Raw genomic sequence first — 22319 nt, forward strand, 5'->3', positions numbered from 1 at the left:
TATTCTGTAGCGTTAAGATTTCCCTTCACTGAAACCAAGGAGCCTAGCCCGAACAATGAAAAACAGCCAGAGACCATTATTCCTCCTCTACCAAACGGTAAAGTTGGCACTTTGCATTCTCCTGCCATCCGCCAAACCCAGATTCTTCCCTCGGACTGCCAGATGGTGAAGCGTGATTCATCACTCCAGAGAACGCGTTTCCACTACTCCAGAGTCCAATGGAGGTGAGTTTTACACCACTCCAGCCAACGCTTGGCACTGTGCATGGTGATCTTAGGCTTGTGTGCGGCTGCTCKGCCATGGAAACCCATTTCATGAAGCTCCTGACAAACAGTTMTTGCGCTGACGTTGCTTCCAGAGGCAGTTTGGAACTCGGTTGTGAGTGTTGCAGCGGAGGACAGAAATAACAGGACTTACAGTTGACTGGGGAAGCTCTAGCAGTGCAGAAATTTTAAGAGCGGACTTGTTTGAAAGGTGTTATCCTATGACAGTRCCACTTTGAAAGTCACTGAGCTCTTCAGTAAGGCCATTCTACTGCCAATGTTTGTCTATCGAGATTGCAYKGCTTTGGGTTTGATTTTATACACGTGTCAGCAGCRGGTGTGGTTGAAATAGCCGAATCTACTAATTTGAAAGGTTGTACACATACTTTTATATATATGTATGTATATATGTGTGTAAGACAGATGGTTACTTAAGGCAAAAAGGAAAGTAGATTGGATGGGTGGGTGTGTAACGYGAACATCTAGAAACCCAAAGGTTGCAAACTCGAATCTCCTCATAGACAACTTTGGCAATAGCAACTTTTCAACTACTTACTACTTTTTTAGCTACTTTGCAACTACTTAGCATGTTAGCTAACCCTTSCCCTAACCCTAACCTTAACCCTTTTAGCTTACCCTTCTCCTAGCCCTAACATTAACCTTTTTGGCTAACCCTTCCCCTAACCTTAACCCTTTAACCTAACTCCTAAACTTAACCCTAACCTCTAGCCTAGCTAACATTAGCGAGTTWGCTAACGTTATCCACCTAGCTTGAATTCGTAACATATCATACGTTTTGCAAATTTGTAACATGTTGTACTTTTTGCAAATTCGTGACCTAACATGTTAAGCAAATTAGTAACATATTGCACGTATTGCAAATTCATGATATATAATACGAATTGTAATTCGTAACATATCATATGTAATGGGTGAAGGACATCCACAAATTAATACATATATAACTCTCAATGTGTGCAATTGTTTTGCATGGAATAATCGGAAATGTGTAGTTCTGACTATGCTCAATAGGTGACGATATTAAAACCAAATAGTTATAACGTTTAACCATCCCTTGAAAATGGCACGTAGTTGTCAATGGTTTTAGCAGAGCTGGTGGTCTTCTTGCCCCCCAGCAGCCAAATCGAACGTATTGTGGCGTTTTATTGAAAACGACCTATTCCAGTGACCTGTAGCCTGTATTATACATTTGAATATACAGTATTTGCTTCCCTGGAACAATGTATTTACCACCTATTCCGTAAACCCAGTCACTGGTTTTCATTGAGGGGCTGTGGCTTTTATGTAATGTATCCTTCCTTTCTTTCTCTCTTGAAGATATCTCTGATCTAATTTATTGTGATAAGATCAGTGATTTAGACTGGATGTAAAAGTGCATTAGGCAGGCTAAGGGCACACTGATTATATCTAATTCGTTGACTGTTAAAAATTACTGGACTTAAAGATCTCCTACATTTTAATGGATTCCAAAGAATCGTCCGAGTGACAGACCATTATGACAACAGACACACGTCTGTTCAGGCCAATAGATGGCACATGCAGTGGTATAAAGTACTTAAGTAAAAATACTTTAAAGTACTAGTTAAGTMGTTTTTTKGGGGTGTCTGTACTATATTTTTTGGCAACTTTTACTTTTACTTCACTACATTCCTCAAGAAAATTGTGTACATTTTACTCTATACATTTTCCATGACACCCAAAAGTACTCATTACATTTCGAATGCTTAGCAGGACAGGAAAATGGTCAAATTCAAATACTTATCAAGAGAACATCCCTGGTCATCCCTACTGCCTCTGATCTGTCAGACTTATAAACCATACACATATTTTATATGTATTTAAAACAAAAAAATGGTGCTGTCTTTGCTTAATGTAAGGAATTTGACATTATTTACAGTTTTACTTTTGATACTTAAGTATATTTAGAACCAAATACTTTTAGACTTTTACTCAAGTAGTATTTTACTGGGTGACTTCCACTTTTACTTGAGTAACTTTCTATTAAGGTATCTATACTTTTACTCAAGTATGACATTGGGTATTTTTTCCACCACTGGGCCACATGCAACATGGCCCTTGCTATTTCCAGTCGTGGTGATGTAACACAGCCTTGATTCCAGTCGTGGTGATGTATCACAGCCTTGATTCCAGTCGTGGTGATGTAACACAGCCTTGATTCCAGTCGTGGTGATGTAACACAGCCTTGATTGTCCCCACACTCTGGGTCATGGCTAGAAAGGTACAACTTTTGTGACATTTATTTCAAAATAAATGTTTTATTGTTGTATTTTAGCTAACCCTAACCTTCACCCTTTTCCTAACCTTAACCTAATTATCCTAACATGCTACTTTAATTATCCTAACCTGCTGCGTAAGTTATCCTAACCTGCTACGAAAAAGATAAATCGGACAAAATGTGCGCTGTCCCCGATGCAATGTTGGCTGCTTCCACTGCAGGTGTTATATAGCCTAATATTGCGCCTGCTACGGCTCAGCGCAGTCCGGTCAAATAGCGCCATCGTCTGCCTCTATATATACCGCTCCCCTTGACTTTCCCCTTCACATTAGTGCGTGCATCCAGAGGAGCAGAGGTTTCATTCGAACCTGGCCGCTATACCTGAAAGCGCGAGATAACAGGGACCTGGCAATGATCTCACTGGACTTCAATTTGAATGTTTTGACAAGGGACCTGTCACTTTATCTGGAAAATCAAGTGAAAGTTGGACTTTTTGGATCTGGTGTATTGTCACTGGTGCTTGGCTTCAGCGCAGCTTATGCCTACTATTACTTGATCTCTGTCGCGAAGGTAGGGAGGTCACAGAGGCTGCTTTGAAGAATAATTATTTGGGATACATTGTAACCTGCAACTTGTCTTTTAAATATTRGAATGTGGCATAACGGTTATTATGAGGGATATTGCTCRCGCTTTTGCGCATCAAACCGGCTCAGCTGCTGCATGGTTTGCTGAGGGGGCTGATTTATTACAGTAGCGTACGAGCATCTGCGGTACTGCACATGCGATATAATCTCTCAATAAAATGCTATCGTATGATTTTTCTCCGGACTAAATGTGAAAATTCAAAATTTGTACAATTAGGCCAAGGCTACATATTTACAAAAGTTGAATTGCTATTTAGGCCGCATATATTTGATCGTGAGTCCTTTGTTGGTTTTGTAATCTGAAATGTCGATCATGTAGGCTCGGTTTAGGCTATTGTCATGCAAGCTGTCAGAAATTTTCATGCAATGATGGTTCCTTACCTACTGYAGGTCTACTGGATATTCAGGAATTAATGGGTTTTCCAATATTCGATTTCCCCAATAATGAAAAGCATAGGCCTATATAACATCAGGCGAWTGTTTGATAATAATAAAACACACAATAACGGCCGTGCATTACATTTTTTGTTTTACAGGTTCAGAGATGTGCTGCACATGTATAAGGACCTATATGCTCTGATAGGACAGATGTGTTTGATATTGTGGTGACCTCATATAATCCCATTTACAACACTGCCTACTGTCACTGTATTCTCATTACCAGTCTCTTTCATCTCCACTAGTGACTGCAGAATGTCCCTAAAACTCACCAAAACATTTCATATTTTCTGACACTTTATACAGTCCTCTAGAACAAAATTAGAGCAATATAAAATTGAGATTCCAGTCTTGATATTGCATTACAATTACACCATAGTTGTTGAGATCCTTCCTTTGGAATCAATATTCAAAATCGTGTGATTTCAGTGAAGAGGCTTCACAATGTTTTTAAGGGTATTGTAAGGGAGGAGTGGTGTAGATTGTGAATGATGAAGTATAATGAACTGTATTCAGGAGATTGTCTGTCGTCTGTAGTATACATTGCGTAAATTCAATGTAGGAAAGGTACAACAATGTATCTTTGACTTGCATGGTCAGACATTTCTCCTCCACTTCCCCTCAATAACGTGAAAGCCACATCACTCACACACTTCATGTCTTGTATTGCAGAAGCCCCAACTGATTTCTGGTGGTAAGAAGTTCTACCAGTTCCTGCGGGACCAATGTCCCGTGGTGTCAGAGACCTACTACCCCACCTTCTGGTGCTGGGAGAGCCGGATCCAGACGGTGCTTAGGCCCTTCGTCACGGCTAAACCGGGGGTCAGCTACAGAAAGTAAGACTTTTATAGGATCAGAAGTGATGGTAGTGGTGTTATTGTTGAAAGAACTATCTCAAAATGAACATATTGCGAGAGGATCTTTAGCATGTGAAGGGAAGGGGTTTCCCTGGTCTGATGGTGAAATGGAACTGGGTGAACAGGAATTAAACTGGAGAAATTGGTTTAAACTCATGGAGCTCATGTCTCATAAGAGAGAAGCCTGTTGCATGGTGTTAGTTTAAAAATACACCTGTATGCAGGGACATGTGTAACGGATGTGAAATGGCTAGCTAGTTAGCGGTGGTGCGCGCTAATAGCGTTTCARTCGGTTACGTCACTCGCTTTGAGACCTTGAAGTAGTGGTTCCCCTTGCTCTGCAAGAGCCGCGGCCTTTGTGGAGCGATGGGTAACGATGCTTCGTGGGTGACTGTTGTTGATATGTGCAGAGGGTCCCTGGTTTGCGAGGGGGGACGGACGTAAAGTTAAACTGTTACATTGATGCTGTTGACCCGGATCACTGGTTGCTGCGGAAAAGGAGGAGGTCGAAAGGGGGGTGAGTGTAACGGATGTGAAATGGCTAGCTAGTTAGCGGTGGTGCGCGCTAATAGCGTTTCAGTCGGTTACGTCACTCGCTTTGAGACCTTGAAGTAGTGGTTCCCCTTGCTCTGCAAGAGCCGCGGCCTTTGTGGAGCGATGGGTAACGATGCTTCGTGGGTGACTGTTGTTGATATGTGCAGAGGGTCCCTGGTTTGCGAGGGGACGGACTAAAGTTATACTGTTAGACATGCACAGACCTTTTGGGGGGGCATGTAAAAACTATTACTAGATTAGTCTTTACAATACAGATTGTGATTTATTGCCAATTCTCTTAAATAAGTGTCAAAGTTCAAGGGTCACTTGGTCTAGTGAACAGGTAGAATGAACGTTGAATTGACGTCTGTGCCCAGTGGGTTGCACCTCTTGCCCTTCGTCAAGACTTATCAGCAGAAACGTGAAAGTAATCTTTTGTGTGATGGTATTGGCTCAGGCAACCGCTGCCACTTTAATGCATTCTGTTAGAGATTAATGGTCAGGGTGTCCAAGGACTCCTGCATTTATTAGGTGGGTTGAAATTAATTCAATGGAGTTGGGGGTAGTTAGTATATATATATATATATATATAWWRTGTGTGTGTGTGTGGCATATGTGGGAACTCCTTCAAGACTGTTGGAAAAGCATTCCAGGTGAAGCTGGTTGAGAGAATGCCAAGTGTGCAAAGCTGTCATCAAGGCAAAGGGTGCCTACTTTGAAGAATCTCAAACATAATATAGTTTGATTTGTTTAACACTTTTTTTGGTTACTACATGATTCCATATGTGTTATTTCATCGTTTTGATATACAATGTAGATAATAGTAAAAATAAAGGAAAACCCTGGAATGAGTAGGTGTGTYCAAACTTTTGACTGGTACTGTATATACAGTGCCTTCGGAAAGTACTCAGACCCCTTGACTTTTTCCACATTTTGTTACGTTACAGCCTTATTCTAAAATGAATTWWAAAAATTCAAGCCTTAGGAATCTACACACAATACCCCATAATGACGACGCAAAAACAGGTTTTTAGAAATTGTTGCATATAATAAAWAAAAAWTTCTGCATCATTGAAGGTCCCCAAGAACACAGTGGCCTCCATCATTCTTAACTGGAAGAAGTTTGGAACCACCAAGACTCTTCCTAGAACCGCCCGGCCAAACTGAGCAATCGGGGGAGAAGGGTCTTGGTCAGGGAGGTGACCAAGAACCCGATGGTCACTCTGATAGAGCTCTAGAGTTCCTCTGTGGAGATGGGAGAACCTTCCAGAAGGACAACCATCCCTGCAGCACTCCACCAATCATAACTTTATGGTACAATGGCCTGATGGAAGCCACTCCTCGTTAAAAGGCACATGACAGCCCGCTTGGAGTTTGCCAAAAGGCACCTAAAGACTCTCAGACAATGAGAAACAAGATTCTCTGGTCTGATGAACCCAAGATTGAACTCTTTGGTCTGAATGCCAAGCATCACTTCTGGAGGAAACCTGGCACCATCCCTACGATGGATGTTTTTCAGCAGCAGGGACTGGGAGACTAGTCAGGATCGAGGAAGAACAGAGCAAAGTATAGAGAGATCCTTAATGAAAACCTGCTCCAGAGTGCTCAGGACCTCAGACTGGGGCGAAGGTTCACCTTCCAACAGGACAAAGACCCTAATCACACAGCCAAGACAATGCAGGMGTGGCTTCGGGACAAGTCTCTGAATGTCCTTGAGTGGCCCAGCCAAGCCCGGACTTGAACCCGATCGAACATATCTGGAGAGACCTGAAAATAGCTGTTCAGCAACGCTCCCCATCCAACCTGACAGAGCTTGAGAGGGTCTGCAGAGAAGAATGGGAGATACTCCCCAAATACAGGTGTGCCAAGCTTGTAGCATCATGCCCATGAAGAGTCGAGGCTGTAATCGCTGCCAAAGGTGCTTCAACAAAGTACTGAGTAAATGGTCTGAATACTTATGTAAATGTTATATATATATATTTTTTTTTTGTAAATTAGAATACTTTTCTTAAAACCTGTTTTTGCTTTGTCATTATGGGGTGTTGTGTGTAGATTGATTGACACATTTTTATTTTATTTTATACATTTTAGAATAAAGCTGTAACCTAACAAAATGTGGAAAAAGTCAAGGGGTCTGAATACTTTCCGAAGGCTCTGTATGTAATATATATAGTATAGTATATTCCACAGAGCTAGAATCAAAATAGTGATTTGATCTGATTTACTGACCGAAAATACCAAATTATTTGATCATTGTCATTAGTTACTGTGTTTATGTAGGTTGTCCACTAAGGAGCAATATCATCATCAACTTCAATAGCCAATCAAGATAGAGTAGACCTTCTGAAATCTTTACTACTATTGCTGAAAGTGGCACTATAGGTAACTAACCACAGAATGGGACTATAGGCCATCTATTACTATTGTCCTGGCCTTGATAGCAGTCAGACAGACTTGCCCTAATCTGATCCAGTGACTCAGAAGGATGCCCTAGTGTCAAGGGCATTCCACTTCTCTTGGCCTTTGTTTAACCATTGTCCAATCAAGCAGCTACATGTTTCCCACTTCCCACAATGCACCATGGCAGCATGTGGGTCTCACCCACCACCTGTCTCCGATGTGTGTGTGTGTGTGTGTGTGTGTGTGTGTGTGTGTGTGGTGTGTGTGGTGTGTGTGTGTGTGTGTGTTGTGTGTGTGGTGTGGTGTGTGTGTGTGTGTGTGTGTGTGTGTGTGGTGTGTGTGTGTGTGTGTGTGTGCGTGTGTGTGTGTGTGTGTGTGTGTGTGTTTAGCCAATGATATTTGCTGGAGGTTATTAGTCATGAGGGAAGAGAAGACCTCTACTAACCATAGTCAAATCTACACAAGGACAGAGCATAGAAATTGCATTATTAGAATTGGAAAAGTGCCTCAGACCATGGCAATTTGACTATTTGACCCACCATGGAATGTTGAACTGAATGGGACAGAGATCCTTGAAAGTTGATCATGATTTTCTCGACTATCGCTGGCTGTCGGAGTRACATTTTTCTCTCTCTCTCTCTCTCACTYCACTCATCCGCATCTGGGATTAGCATGTCTATAAAAGAGGTGTCCTCCTGTTTCTGCTTATGGGTCGTGCTCGCTCTCGATTGGTACACGGCCCAACCAGCTGGCTCCAGATTGGTGCACGRCCCACGACACCAGTGGCTGCTCTAGTCTCGCCTTTAAGTGCATATTTAATGCTGGTGTGGTTCTGTAATTTCATTCCTCTTCCAGTCATACAGGCATTGACAACCAATGTTGTTGTCTGGTCGCTCGGTTGGTTGGTTGGCGTGAGATGGATTGCACTGGGTCTCATTGACCCCAGCTAACGGGGTAGGCTTGGGGAAACTATACATTTATTCTCCATAAGAATCCACTGCAGCTGCAGAGAACAAAATCTCTTCAGAGCAAAAAAGTCTGATCTGAGCGCCCAGACGGAGGTCGCAAATGGAGCATCAGAATTGTATCAGGATTGAGATCCACATATGGATGTGATTTAAATTGGAGGTCAAATCAGATTGTTTTTTTTCTGTTTACACTTTAGGGAAAAGATCAGATAAGTATCAGATATTCTAAATCATTGGCAAAAGATCTGAATTGGGCTGCCTGTATCAATGCAGCTTGTGAGGCTGATCACTAGTGAAATAAAGTGGTTGTCAAGAAAATGGTGCAGGTGGGACTGCACGGCTGCAATTGTACAGGCAGCCCAATTCTGATCTTTGCCCAATTAGAGGCAAAAGATCTGATCTGATTGGTCAAAATACCAATTAGGTGGCAAAAATGATCTGCATACTAGGTTCAGTTTGCTCCTAGCAGAACTCGGCTAGGGGAAGGGAACGTCCGTGCCTCGCATACTCTCATACAAGACCCTTCACTTAAAAAGCGCAATATTACTTTGTCCCTCTTGAGACGCCATAGCAACAACATAGTCATTATACAATTCCTCAAAATAGTTAGAATGAATCTAAGATAAATCGGTAATTCATTTTGGCGTTTTTGCCGAGGAGGTCTGGTCGCACAATTTTACATCTAAGTAAGATGTTTGGTGCAGTATTTCTCAAGTGGAATTATAGATCCATATAGGTTCCAACAAGAAAATAAACATTACTCTAAGGGCACAAGGCAGATGGTTAGAGTCTTGGTAGTTTATTTATAATCCAAAAGGAGAAGGCAAGAGAATGGTCGTGGACAGGCAAAAGGTCAAAACCAGATTCTGAGTCCAAGAGGTGAAAAGAGTGGCAGACAGGCTCGATGTCAGGGCAGGCAGAAGGGTCAGGCAGGCGGGTACGGAGTCCAGAAAAAAACCTGCAAAGGTCAAAACAGGGAAGACTAGGAAAAAGATAATAGAAAACAGGCACATGGGAAAACACGCTGGTTGACTTGAAAACATACAAGACGAACTGGCACAGAGAGACAGGAAACACAGGGATAAATACACTGCGGAAAATAAGTCACACCTGGAGGAGGTGGAGACAATCACAAGAACAGGTAAAACAGATCAGGAAGTGACAATTACAGTTGTTAATAATTCTATACCTTAAAGTATTCGATTTCAGATATCTCTCTCTCTCTCTATATATATATATATAAATAAAGTGGTTGTCAAGATAAACAAAAAGATAAATGCAACATGCAACAATTTCAAAGATTTTACTGAGTTACAGTTCATATGCGGAAATCAGTCAATTGAAATAAATTCATTTGGCCCTAATCTATGGATTTTACATGACCGGGAATACAGATATGTATCTGTTGTTCACAGAAACCTTTAAAAAAAGGGCCTCACAATGAGCCTCAGGATATCGTCACGGTATTTCTGTGCATTCAAATTGGCATCGATAAAATGAAATTGTGTTCGTTGTCGGTAGCTTATGCCTGCCCATACCATAACCCCACCACCATCATGGKGCACTCTGTTCACAATGTTGACATCAGCAAATCGCTTGCCCACATGACGCCACGCACGTCGTCTGCGGTTGTGAGGCTGGTTGGACGTACTGCCAAATTCTCTAAAACGACGTTGAAGGCGGCTTACGGTAGAAAAATGTACATTAAATTCTCTGGCAAAAGCTCTGCATGCCAATTACACGCGCCCTCAACTTGAGACATCTGTGGCATTGTGATGTGTGACAAAACTGCACATTGGCCTTTTATTGTCCCCAGCACAAGGTACGCCTTTATAATGATCCTGCTGTTTAATCAGCTTCTTGATATGCAAAACCTGTCAGGTGGATGGATTATCTTKGCAAAGGAGARAKGCTCACTAACAGGGATGTAGACAAATGTGTGCACAACATCTGAGAGAAATAAGCTTTTTGTGCKTATGGAACATTTCATGGATCTTTTATTTCAGCTTATGAAACATGGGACCAACACTTTACATGTTCTGTTGATATTTTCTTCAGTGTACATATAGATATAGATATACACTATACAGTATATACAAAAGTATGTTGAMACCCCTTCCAATTAGTGGATTCGGCTATTTCAGCCACACACGTTGCTGACAGGTGTATAAAATCGAGCACACAGCCATGCAATCTACATAGACAAACATTGGCAGTAGAATGGCCTTACTGAAGAGCTTAGTGACTTTCAACGTGGCACCGTCATAGGATGCAACCTTGCCAACAACTCCGTTCGTAAAATTTCTTCCCTGCYAGAGCTGCTATTATTGTGAAGTGGAAACTTCTAGGAGCAATAACTACTYGGCCGCGAAGTGGTAGGCCACACAAGCTCACAGAATGGGACCACCAAGTGCTGAAACGCGAAGCATGTAAAAATTGTCTGTCCTCGGCTGCAACACTCAATACCGAGTTCCAAACTGTTTCTGGAAACAACATCAGCACAAGAACTGTTCGTCGGGAGCTTCATGAAATGGATTTCCATGGCCGAGAGAGCGGCGTGTAAGCCTAAGATCACCATGCGCAATGCCAAGCGTTGGCTGGAGTGGTGTAAAACTCACCTCCATTGGGCTTTGGAAACGCGTTCTCTAGAGTGATGGATCACGCTTCACCATCTGGCAGTCCGATGGGCGAATCTGGGTTTGGCAGATGCATAGTGCCAACTGTAAAGTTTGGTGGAGGAGGAATAATGGTCTGACGTTTTTTTTTTCATGGTTCAGGCTCCTTAGTTCCAGTGAAGGGAAATCTTATCGCTACAGCATACAAAGGCATTCTTGACAATTCTGTGCTTCCAACTTTGTGGCAAGAGTTTGGGGAAGGCCCTTTCCTGTTTCAGTATGACAATGCCCCTGTGCACAAAGTGAGGTCCATACATAAACGGTTTGTCGAGATCAGTGTGGAAGAACTTGACTGGCGTGCACACAGCCTGGACATCAACCCCATCGAACACCTTTGGGATGAATTAGAACATTGACTGCGAGCCAGGCCTAATTGCCCAAAACATCAGTAGGTGTCCACRTACTTTTGGTCATGTAGTGTATCTCCTAGATATAGGACAGACACTTCAAAACCTTAGTAAAAGAATCTATCAAAAGGAATGTATTTTTTGCCATTTAGGAATATATTATTCAAATAGTTTCTATGGGCTATAGTAGTAAAGGCCAAATAAATAAATAAAATATATATATACCTAAAGGGATCAGAAAAYTCTAAATCAAATAGCTAAATGATCCATGGTATGACCATCTTAAAACAATTCCATATGTTATCTTAGTACCTCCTCCCTATTCACACATTCTCTACCGAAGTTCTCATTTGGGCAGCATGTACGAGAMWGCGCAGAGAAGCAGGAGAAATGTTATAACGGTATTTTGACATGCATAACCAAGAGACGTGCTTTTTGATAATCCAACCTATGGATTACAGAATAAAGTAGTCACGATTTTGGGTTTCAGTGGGATTGGGACTTGACAGGAAAATAGCCTAGGCTCTTGGACGAGAGGATAGAATTTTCCYTCATGTCTCTCTGAATTGTTAACAGACTTCATGACAAAGATGCCTATGTAGTGAATTGTGCATAGGCCTATCAAATGTGTAACTGTCTGAAGACTTACAATGACAGCTCAAAGASACACACGTTCTTTAATAGACTACACTGTAGGGGGTTTCCTTTAGGGTTTATTAACTGAATTCAGGTTGCGAATGCAGTCCGGCAAGACCGGCAGTGTCAATTTTGCGTGCGCTTTGAATTTATGGCCACTTTGTATRAAGTAAATAMACTAGGCTTCCATGSTACAACCTGTTTGGATAATGTGCTACTACATTTCTTGCTAACCTGATGCTGWGGAATTGTATTAGTGCAGACATTGGGGAAGAAATGAGCCATCAATTTTCTTTTCGGGAAACGTGAAGTGTTCTCAGGACAGTSCCGGGATCCCGGTTACCCATGATAATCCCTAGTGTGTGTGTCTGTAATTTAGTGCTGTCTYTTTCTACCCGGCCTGTCCCGCTTCTCTTCTGACTGTTATGTCTGACCTTCTCCTCTCTGCAGTGAGCTCATTAGAGCAGCAGATGGAGGGCAGATCTCTCTGGATTGGTTCGACAACGATGACAGCGCCTCCCACCCCAACTCGGCCACGCGCCCCACCGTCCTGCTGCTTCCAGGCCTGACCGGCACCAGCAGAGAGTCCTACATCCTCCACATGGTCCAGCAGAGCAGGGAGCTGGGATATAGGTGTGTGTTCTTGGCTAGAAGTACTAGACAGTACTGCACAGTTTTCATGAATTCAAACTATTGCTCCATTCAATACTGTGGATTAGGCCTGTGGATTAGGCCTATATTTTAGCCTGTAGGACTATTTTAAACACTGTGKACAGTCCACTCTTGATAACACACTCATCTGTTTCAGTGCATTGCAGTTCAGTAGTCCAAATTCRAATACATTTTCTTTGCAGTGAACATACTCTATGTCAGGAGTTGACAGTACTTTCAAACGCATTTGTACATTGTGTTATAACAACGKTGTATGAATGGATTAGGGTTACTTGAGGTAGGCAGCTGCAACAATAGAGAGGCTAGCCAATCTCTCAGTAGGCAGAGCAGAGCTGCTTTGGAAAGAAAGAGCTGAACGTTGCATAAGCCCTAAGAGATGCCGAGGGAGGCAGTTTTCTCTCCTCCAAAAAGCCCCTCTGTGTTCTCTGTACTCGTTCTTTAAAACGGAGGGAGCAGTTTAGAGAAGGTACGGGAGGGGGGCAGGCAAGCAAACGGAGCAGGGAAGGGGGGGGGGGCAAGCAGGCAAAGTCAGCATCTTTCACCCCGGCCCTCACCCCTGTCCTGCTAGCTTAGTGAATTACAGCTTACTGGTACAAGCTTTGCAGCAGGAAGCAAATGTACGTCACCACTCCTTGCTGTGTCCACCCCCCAATCTACAGTATGGCCCCACCCTGCTGCTGAGTTTTACAGATAGAAACAGCAAGGTTGAGTCTCTCAGATAACAGATGAGTAGAGAAATGTATGATACTGCTGTTCAGCACTAATAGAAAAACAGATTGGGGGCAGCGTGTTATTTTGAGTCATGCAGTGCACCTGGAAGTTAGAACATAGTTATCACGCTGGCACTCGCTTACATTTAGGAACGTAATCATATTAGCATTAGTCTTGTAATTTCTCAAGGAATGCAAGGAAAGAAATGGAATGAATGGAATTCAAAGGCTAAAGTGCATGTTTTTGTGTTTCAGGTGTGCGGTATTCAACAACAGAGGGGTGTCTGGCGAAACTCTCTTGGTAAGAATCTAATATTCATACAAAGTACAGTTTCAAAAGGATTTGTGCATGTGTACCTTTTTTGTTTTAAATTCAGACATGCATTCAAAAGCACAACAGTTTGCAACGACTATTTTACTCCGTACAATCAAAAGGTATCTTCATCTACACGGCTATGCAAACACTCACAACATGACAAAGACATAGGCCCTACATCCTAGTGGTGCTCCACATGCCTGTGCAGGCTTTCCCCTGCATTGTCATTGGTGCTATTTATCAGTGTGACACCCCCTTCACTATGTCACCGAGCAGCCCATAACATGACACATAATGTCTGTGTCATGTGTAACCCATAGTGTATTGGGTTACCCATAGGGAGCCTAGTCCAGACAGGGTGCAGACMGACTATGTTGTTACATAGCAGGGATTGAAGTTACAGGTGGATAGTGTATTCTAACACTGGACCATAGAGCAGAATGACCTTGCCCTGTCCTGTCTTCACCAAGCACATGCTATTCTGACACCCACTGTAGCTCAAGCTTTATCTATGAATCTACGCCCGTTCCAGATCTATTTAGCCAACGATTAGGTTGTCAATCTCCATTGAAGCGAGGAAGTGCTATGATGCTATTCAAGAGATGCTAATGTGCATAAATTATATTAGGTATCGGTGTCACCCAAACTGCTCAGCCAATCGACAAATGAAACCTTGTATCGTGCCATAGTTTGTGGCCACAATGTCCTTTTTGAGATCTGTGCTCTCAGAATAAATAAATGGGTTGTTTTGTGTCTTGTCGTTGTTGTATTCACATGCACAGTCACAAAGACAGACACACATGCACTCAAGCATGAACACACACACACACACACACACACAACACACATGCACAACATGAACACGACACACACGCACACGACACACACACACACACGACACACACACACACACACACACACACACACACACACACACACACACACACACACACACACACACACACACACACACACACACACACACACACACACACACACACCACACACACACACACACACACACACACACACACACACACACACATACACACACCAGTTACTGTTATCTTGTAACCCAGGCCAGGGTTTCATCTGAAAGGGCTATTCTCAGTTGCCAAACTGGGCCAATACTGTAGTGCACACAGATAAGTAGGAATTAGAGTACTTTAATAGGATCTCTATGAGTGCACATGTGAAAAAAATCAAACAAACTTCACGTGTTGTCTGCATGATGAGGTAAGAAGTACCCTAATGCCTAGTTAAATAAATATTTCCAGTATTTTGTATGTACAGGTATGTATATATAACAGTACTATGATCTCCGAGTATAACTATTGCACTACATAACGTGGTGGTAGGAAAGGAATGACCCTTCTTCCACTAGCTTTGAGGTTTTATGCAAATGCCTACGCATTCATAAGCCTTTGACTGTTTTCTTTGTGGCCAGTTTAGTGTAAATGGCGTCCATTGTTTAAATAGGGCACAGTATTAGAATGAATGTCCTGCTCTGTGAGAGGTTCCCTCTCGGAGCTAATTCAGTTCTTCAGGTTTCGAAAAGCCTCCGTTACACTTAGTTGGTACATTTGAGTCGCATCATATATCATAGTAATATTTACCAGTACTACAATACAATGGATGGTTATTGGACATTGAACTGTGTTGTATTGTAGTTMACTTTAATACTGTATCATCAAAAGGGAAATTGGTTCACGCTGTTTTTATTGTGGATATTATCGTTGCAACCGTACCAGTACAGTTCCTACTCCTCTCAAGTCGTCTACTCAAAAACGTTTTCTATGACGACACAGCAAGTGGATATGGCTGCTGTGAAAAAACAGCTTCCACTTTGGCTGAGCTTTGCGCATTAATATTGATGAGGAAAGGTACTGGTATGCAGCCACAGAGATAGACAACATGTCTGACTGAGAAATAGGTTACTTTAAATGGACTTGAAATGCTGAAGTGATGATGTCAGGGAGTATAAAGTTATAAAACCTGCTTCTTTAAGGTTATTTTAAATCCATGTGTTGTCAGTTATTAGTACTTTAGTGGGTTTTAGGTACAACAAAGAACAGTTGTAAAGCTGTAGCCTATCCCATTTTAGATTGTACTAGTATTTGAATTCATTGTCACCTTTAAAACCCTGTTATGTTTCATTTAGTTTCGTCATTGAATGTCCCGAGTGACGCAGCGGTCTAAGGCACTGCATCTCAGTGCTAGAGGCGTCACTACAGACCCTGGTTTGATTACAGGCTGTATCACAACCGGMCGTGATTGGGAGTCCCATAGGGCGGCGCACAATTGGCCCAACGTCGTTAGGGTTTGGCCGGGGTAGGCCGTCATTGTAAATAATAATTTGTTCTTAATTGACTTGCCTAGTTAAATAAAGGTTAAATATAAAATAAATTGAGTTTTATTTTATTTTATCAAACCTTAGTGGCCCATTATTGTTCTCCRTGTCTGTGGTCTCATTTGACTAAGCGGGTAATTTGCTTAATGTTTAACAAGAATTTCTTGCATTAATTGATAGTGATGGACAGATGCTACAGTCCAAAGGCTATCCAGCTGCAGGCTGCATGCTACACAGCTCTGACTGCTCTTTAATGGTGTTATAACTGCTCTTGTGGTTGCTACTGCRCTAACTCCAAATAGCCTGAATCAGCCATTTGTAAAGCCAGACCTTCTTTTTCTACCACTCATCAATAGAGCACCATGAAAACTACATAGCGTCATGGTGATTGTTTGGCCTCTAAATCACAAGCAGTGTTTGTGCACATGTGTGAGAGAAGGTATGAAGGCTTGAGTGTAATTCATGTACCGTATGTGCACGTCTGACTATAGATACCCTAACAGTKTGTGCACGTGCAGGGAAATGGTGCACAGTACACACACTCTGCAAAAGCACACATGGTGAACTCTTCTTATCTTTGTGTGCCACCCAGACCCCCAGAACGTACTGCGCTGCCAACACAGAGGACCTGGAGGCTGTCATCGAACWCATCCAGAGGACAAATGAGGACGCCCCTCTCATGGCTGCTGGGGTCTCCATGGGCGGGTAGGTGCCTCTTCATGCATTCTCACTTCAATGGACAGTGACACTATTCACTGGGCCAAATCCCAAGCACATGCATTACTCAGAYTTCTGCATAAATTGTGTATTATTGTAGCTTATTGACGTCAACGGGATCTGTCTAGAGCAATACTATACTATAGTATTACTTCACTGAACTGTGGGAGTCAGTCTGAAGCGAGTACGGTTTACGTAGAGCCTCGAGAGCGCACTTGGTCATCCTTAGGTTTTTAATGATATTCAAAAAAGGTCAACGCTCACCAGCAGAAATTATGTCATGGGTTGGTTATGTATTTTGAACGTTTGCAGCCTCATGCTTTCCCCCATTCAGAAACAACACTTTGCATTTGATTCAGAGAGCTCAGCCTCTCAGTAGTACTTACRCCATGTCAAAAGAGGTATTCAAGCTATAATCTCCAAGCTAAGTGCAGATTGATGAAAAATGTAACATTTCACAATCCTTCTCTGCTCTCCCCCCTCCCTTCTCCCCACAACCCTCTCCCCCTCTTTTGAACCCCAGGATGATGCTGGCAAACTACCTGGGGAAGAAGGGCAGGGAGACGTGTCTGAAGGGTGTGGTGGTGTTCTCGGCAGGTTGGGATGTGTTTGCGTGTACAGCGTCACTGGAGAAGCCTCTGGACCGCTTCCTCTTCAACTCTTACCTCACTAGCTGCCTGCAGGCAGGTGTGGACAGGTGGGTGGGGGCCAGAGGAAGCTGGAGCCTGGGCTGGGGGATTAGCCTATTTTAGCTGTTAGTTGCACTGAGCTACATTGTTTTCCTTTTAGCGGTTAGCACCTGACCCCTGAGGTTTGTGGAGGGTGTGAACTAGCTTGGCCACAAGCCTCTCTTTCTTTCCCTCTCTTTCTATCCCTCTCTCTCGCTCTCACTCCCCTCCCTCTCGCTCTTTCTCTTGCCTCTCTCTCTTTGCTATCTCTCTCTTCGCTATCTCTCTCTGGGGATCCTGGACATATTTTATACTCTGTACTTTACTCTCAGGCCCCAATCATTTCATAAACATTGCCACTGGATATTAAAGCAAACCCCCATGCTTCCCCATGATCCCCATTGAAGCAAACCTACTTCCCCAGTGAAGCAAACCTACTTCCTGCTTCCTCATGTTTTTCTCTCCTCTAGACACAAATCTGTCCTTGAGAAGAGTTACGACATTGATCATGTGATGAAGGTAAAATGCACTTCCTTWTTAATGACCTCCTGTAAATCCAATCAAAGTCAAAGAAAACAATATATTCTAGTCACGTTCYAGTCTCGTCCTTATGGCCCTCTTGGACTGCTGCCAAATGTTGTTTATCCCAACCCCCATGCAGGCCAAGACCATCCGTGAGTTTGATGAGAGGTTCACGTCTATAATGTTTGGCTACCCCACCAACGATGACTACTACCACGATGCCAGTCCCATCCACAAGCTCAAGTCTGTGCAGGTGCCCATGTTGTGTCTAAACGCTGCAGACGACGTCTTCTCCCCCTGTCATGGTGAATCCACAATCACACCCCACCCCTGGCCCTCCATGTTGGTTGCTTAGCCGATGAGCAAGGCCTTTTCGGAAAGACAATGCAGGCAAATACACAATGAGTGTTAATATAGAACAGTGGTTCTCAAACGTTTTGGGGTTKGGGACCCCTTTTGTGATAACAAATTCATCAGGGACGACCTTTAAATCAGAGCACAAGAAAATATCATACAAGGAGTTCTGCTATGACTGCTTGGCCGGATGAACCACGTCTCGTGCCCTGGGAAGGCACATTTTGGCACACGTTTTGCCATGAGGCAGAGAGAACTTTGCAATTTTAAAGATTACATTGYAGTCCATTTACAGTGCCTTCAGGAAGTATTCACACCCGTTGACTTTTTCCACATTTTGTTGTGTTACAGCCTGAATTTAAAATGGATTTAATTGAGATTTTGTTTCAATGGTCTACACACAATACCCTATAATGTTAAAGTAGAATTATGTTTGTAGAATTTCAATAAGTTTTCAACCCCTTTGTTATGCAAGCCTAAATAAGTTCAGGAGTAAAAATGTGCCTAACAAGTCACATAATAAGTCACAATCAGTTGAGCTGTGAATTTCAAACACAGATTCAACCACAAAGACAAGGGAGGTTTTCCAATGCCTCGCAAAGAAGGGCACCTATTGGTAGATGTGTAAAAAAACAGACATTGAATATCCCTTTGAGTATGGTGAAGTTATTAATTACACTTTTGATGGTGTATCAATACACCCAGTCACTACAAAGATACAGGCRTTCTTCCTAACTCAGTTGCTGGGGGGGAAGGAAACCGCTCAGGGAATTCACCATGAGTCCAATGGTGATGTTGAAACAGTTACAGAGTTTAATGGCTGTGATAGGAAAAAACTGATTGATCAACAACATTGTAGTAACTCAAGAAGGAAGCCTGTACAGAATAAAAACTATTCCAAAACATGCAYCCTGTTTGCAATAAGGCACTAAAGTAAAACTGCAAGAAATGTGGCAAAGAAATTWACTTTATGTCCTGAATACAAAGCAAATACATCGCTGAGTACCACTCTTCATATGTTCAAGCATGGTRGTGGCTGCATCATGTTATGGGTATGCTTGTCATCGGCAAGGACTAGGATGTTTTTTTAAATAAAAAGAAACGGAATAGAGCTAAGCACAGGCAAAATCCTAGAGGAAAACCTGGTTCCGTCTGCTTTCCAACAGACACTGGAAGACAAATTCACCTTTCAGCAGGACAATAACCTAAAACACAAAATGTACACTGGAGTTGCTTACCAAGACAACATTGAATGTTCCTGAGTGGCCTAGTTAGCGGTTTTGACATAAATCGGTTTGAAAATATATGGCAAGACTTGAAAATGGCTGTCTAACAATGATCAACAAACAACTTCACAGAGCTTGAAGAATTTAAAAAAGAATAATGTGCAAATATTGMACAAACCAGGTGTGCAAAGCTCTTAGAGACTTACCCAGAAAGACTCACAACTGTAATCACTGCCAAAGGTGATTCTAACATGTGTTGACTCAGGGGTGTGAATACTTATGTAAATTAGATATTTCTGTATTTCAAAACATGTTTTCACTTTGTCATTATGGGGTATTGTGTGTAGATGGGTGAGGGAAAATATAAATGTAATCCATTTCGAATTCAGGCTGTAACACAACAAAATGTGGAATAAATCAAGGAGYATGAATACTTTCTGAAGGCACTGTATTTTTTGTTTGTTTTTGTAAACAATACAAGAAGTATTGAACTAAAATTGATAATTGACCCTTAGTTAAGCCACGTCCCCCTTAGTTACTGTTGCAACCTCAGACAACATTTTCCCGGGAAGTCCAATTCCCAATTCAACCACTGGTGAAATCACCTCAMAATGATCTCAAACTGTGTTTCCAGTACACAATCAAATTAAACACAGACTACCCTTTGCTAATCAGGAAACTCTTGGGTATGTTGTGGTGGACTGTCATTACAATTGCTTTACAGGAACCTGGTAAAAATGATGTTTGTAGTGTAGCTAGCCTCTGAATTCACTGTCAGAATGCAGTCTAAGCTATAACCACTTTTGGAGCTAACTAGTGCTAATCAAATCGTATCCTAATGTTGACAGCAGATGGGAGCTAAGTATTCATAACATTGCTAAYTTAGCTACCTAACTTACATTTTGAGAAAACAAGTTATATTAAGTGGCTGCCTAGCTATCTAGCGTTCACAGGCTCTGCATAGCAGGAATCACAGTAGCAATTACTCCTGGTGCACTGTTCACTTATTTAATAATAATTACATAAATTTTTTGAAGAAAACTGTTTTTGCAAAAGCCCTCTCCGGCTTTCATTGCGTTGAAACGTGAGCTTGTCGGAGGTGTTGGACTCGACTACAGTTGCGATCCGTTGGAGCGCAGCGATTGGTTGCCCAAAATTCGGGGGTGGAGCTTAACGAATGGTCAATTTACATTTACATTACATTTAAGTCATTTAGCAGACGCTCTTATCCAGAGCGACTTACAAGTTGACAATTGGTGGAGTACTGTGGATATAATAAAAATTGAATAAAAGGTTTCTCTTTTTTTCATTCTATTTCTTTGATGGATACCAATATCCCTGTGAGCCTCCCAAGCCCATGTTGCCCAGGGTTAAGAACATCAATTGGAGATTAATAACATTGCACTGTATTGTATTACACCCTCTAAACTTATTCCACGGACCCTTGGCCAAAATTWGTTTAATCTGTTAGTAATATAAAAATAAATAAAAAATAGTATTATTTTATATCTATCTGTACATTTCTTGTATTGCCTTAATGTGTACGTGCATACAGTATTTCTGAGGGGTTTTGGAAGTTAAATCGACAATATACTGTATAGTGCTTGGTATATGTATCCATTGCTTGACTGCTAGATTATTAACAATGTGTTTTGTCTCTTCTCCTCCTCAGCCATTCCAGTGGAGGCAGTGAAGCAGAACCCTAACCTAGCCCTCCTCATCACCTGCCACGGKGGCCATATTGGTTTCCTGGAGGGCCTGTGGCCCCGACGGAGCACCTACATGGACCGCGTGTTCAAGCAGTTTGCCAAGGCCGTCATAGAACAGGGTGGTGACCTCAATGACCTTTCCAGCTAGTAGGACCAGTTCTTCTCTTTTTCCTTCCCTCTGTCGTTCCTTCACACCTTCCTTTTCTCCCTCTCCTTTCCTTCATTCCTTTTCTCCTTCCGCCAGTCCTTCTCTCCTTACTTCCTCATCTCCATCACTCTCTCTCCTCCATCACTCTCTCTCCTCCATCCCTCCCTACAAGCAAAAAACATTTTCTTTTGAAGTGAACACCCTGTCACAATACAACATTTGTCCGTCCACTCATGTATTCCTTCATACATGAATTAAATCAATGTATGTCCCCATGAATTCATACTATGCTTATTTGAAAAAGTGATTGCAATTGCTCATGTCGATGGTGAAAAGATGAGTATGTTCACATTAGCTGTACTAGCTAAATGAGTGTGTGGTGGAAATACTTTTTTAAGTTAACAGAAGTACTGTATGACATTAATATTTTCAGCTGTCTTTCCCTGTCCGTCAGTGTTCTCAACAGCAACTTATGTATCAGTAGGATTTTAGTCCTCGGGGATTGTATTTATTTTTTACATAGTCTGTCTCTGTCTGTCTGTCTTTGTTATGAATGTGAATGTTTTATGTTGAAGATCATTAATTCCTTCAATTTTTTTTTCTTTCAAAAACCCATATCTAATCTCTCATGACAGACAGCTAGCTGCTATAGTAGCGTGATACTTGGTTCGAGATGATAACTTTACCTTACCCGAACAGATCACAGTATTTATGTTCTCTTGAATATTTCTGCATGCAYTTTTATTCACACATTCTACCTGTGCACACACCAAATAGCTCTAACAATGTAACTCATTATTAATGATAAGGAATGGGAAATTGCACTATTTTAGTTTGAACGAACCATGMCTCTAATTCCTTCATGCAAACACACTTTATTTCAATTATTTTTAATATGTAAGTAACTA

At 42.0% G+C, this 22319-nt stretch overlaps 1 protein-coding gene across 2 annotated transcripts; it reads left to right on the forward strand.

Annotated features, from left to right (window-relative positions):
• Window positions 1-2842: 2842 nt before the first annotated feature.
• Window positions 2843-22003, forward strand: LOC111979616 (phospholipase ABHD3). Of its 2 annotated transcripts, none has more exons than XM_024010210.2 (9): window positions 2843-3090; window positions 4275-4438; window positions 12470-12652; window positions 13657-13702; window positions 16660-16772; window positions 17308-17481; window positions 17923-17971; window positions 18114-18279; window positions 21227-22003. In XM_024010210.2, exons 1-9 carry the CDS (start codon window positions 2932-2934, stop codon window positions 21409-21411), a joined length of 1239 nt encoding a protein of 412 aa, XP_023865978.1. In that variant the 5' UTR covers window positions 2843-2931; the 3' UTR covers window positions 21412-22003. The 2 variants fall into 2 exon arrangements, with proteins under 2 accessions (XP_023865978.1, XP_023865979.1); XM_024010211.2 differs by having other exon boundaries at window positions 18114-18227; window positions 21227-21576.
• Window positions 22004-22319: the final 316 nt, after the last annotated feature.

Source organism: Salvelinus sp. IW2-2015, linkage group LG19 (assembly GCF_002910315.2).
Source record: "Salvelinus sp. IW2-2015 linkage group LG19, ASM291031v2, whole genome shotgun sequence".
In the NCBI taxonomy this organism is placed as follows: domain Eukaryota; kingdom Metazoa; phylum Chordata; class Actinopteri; order Salmoniformes; family Salmonidae; genus Salvelinus; species Salvelinus sp. IW2-2015.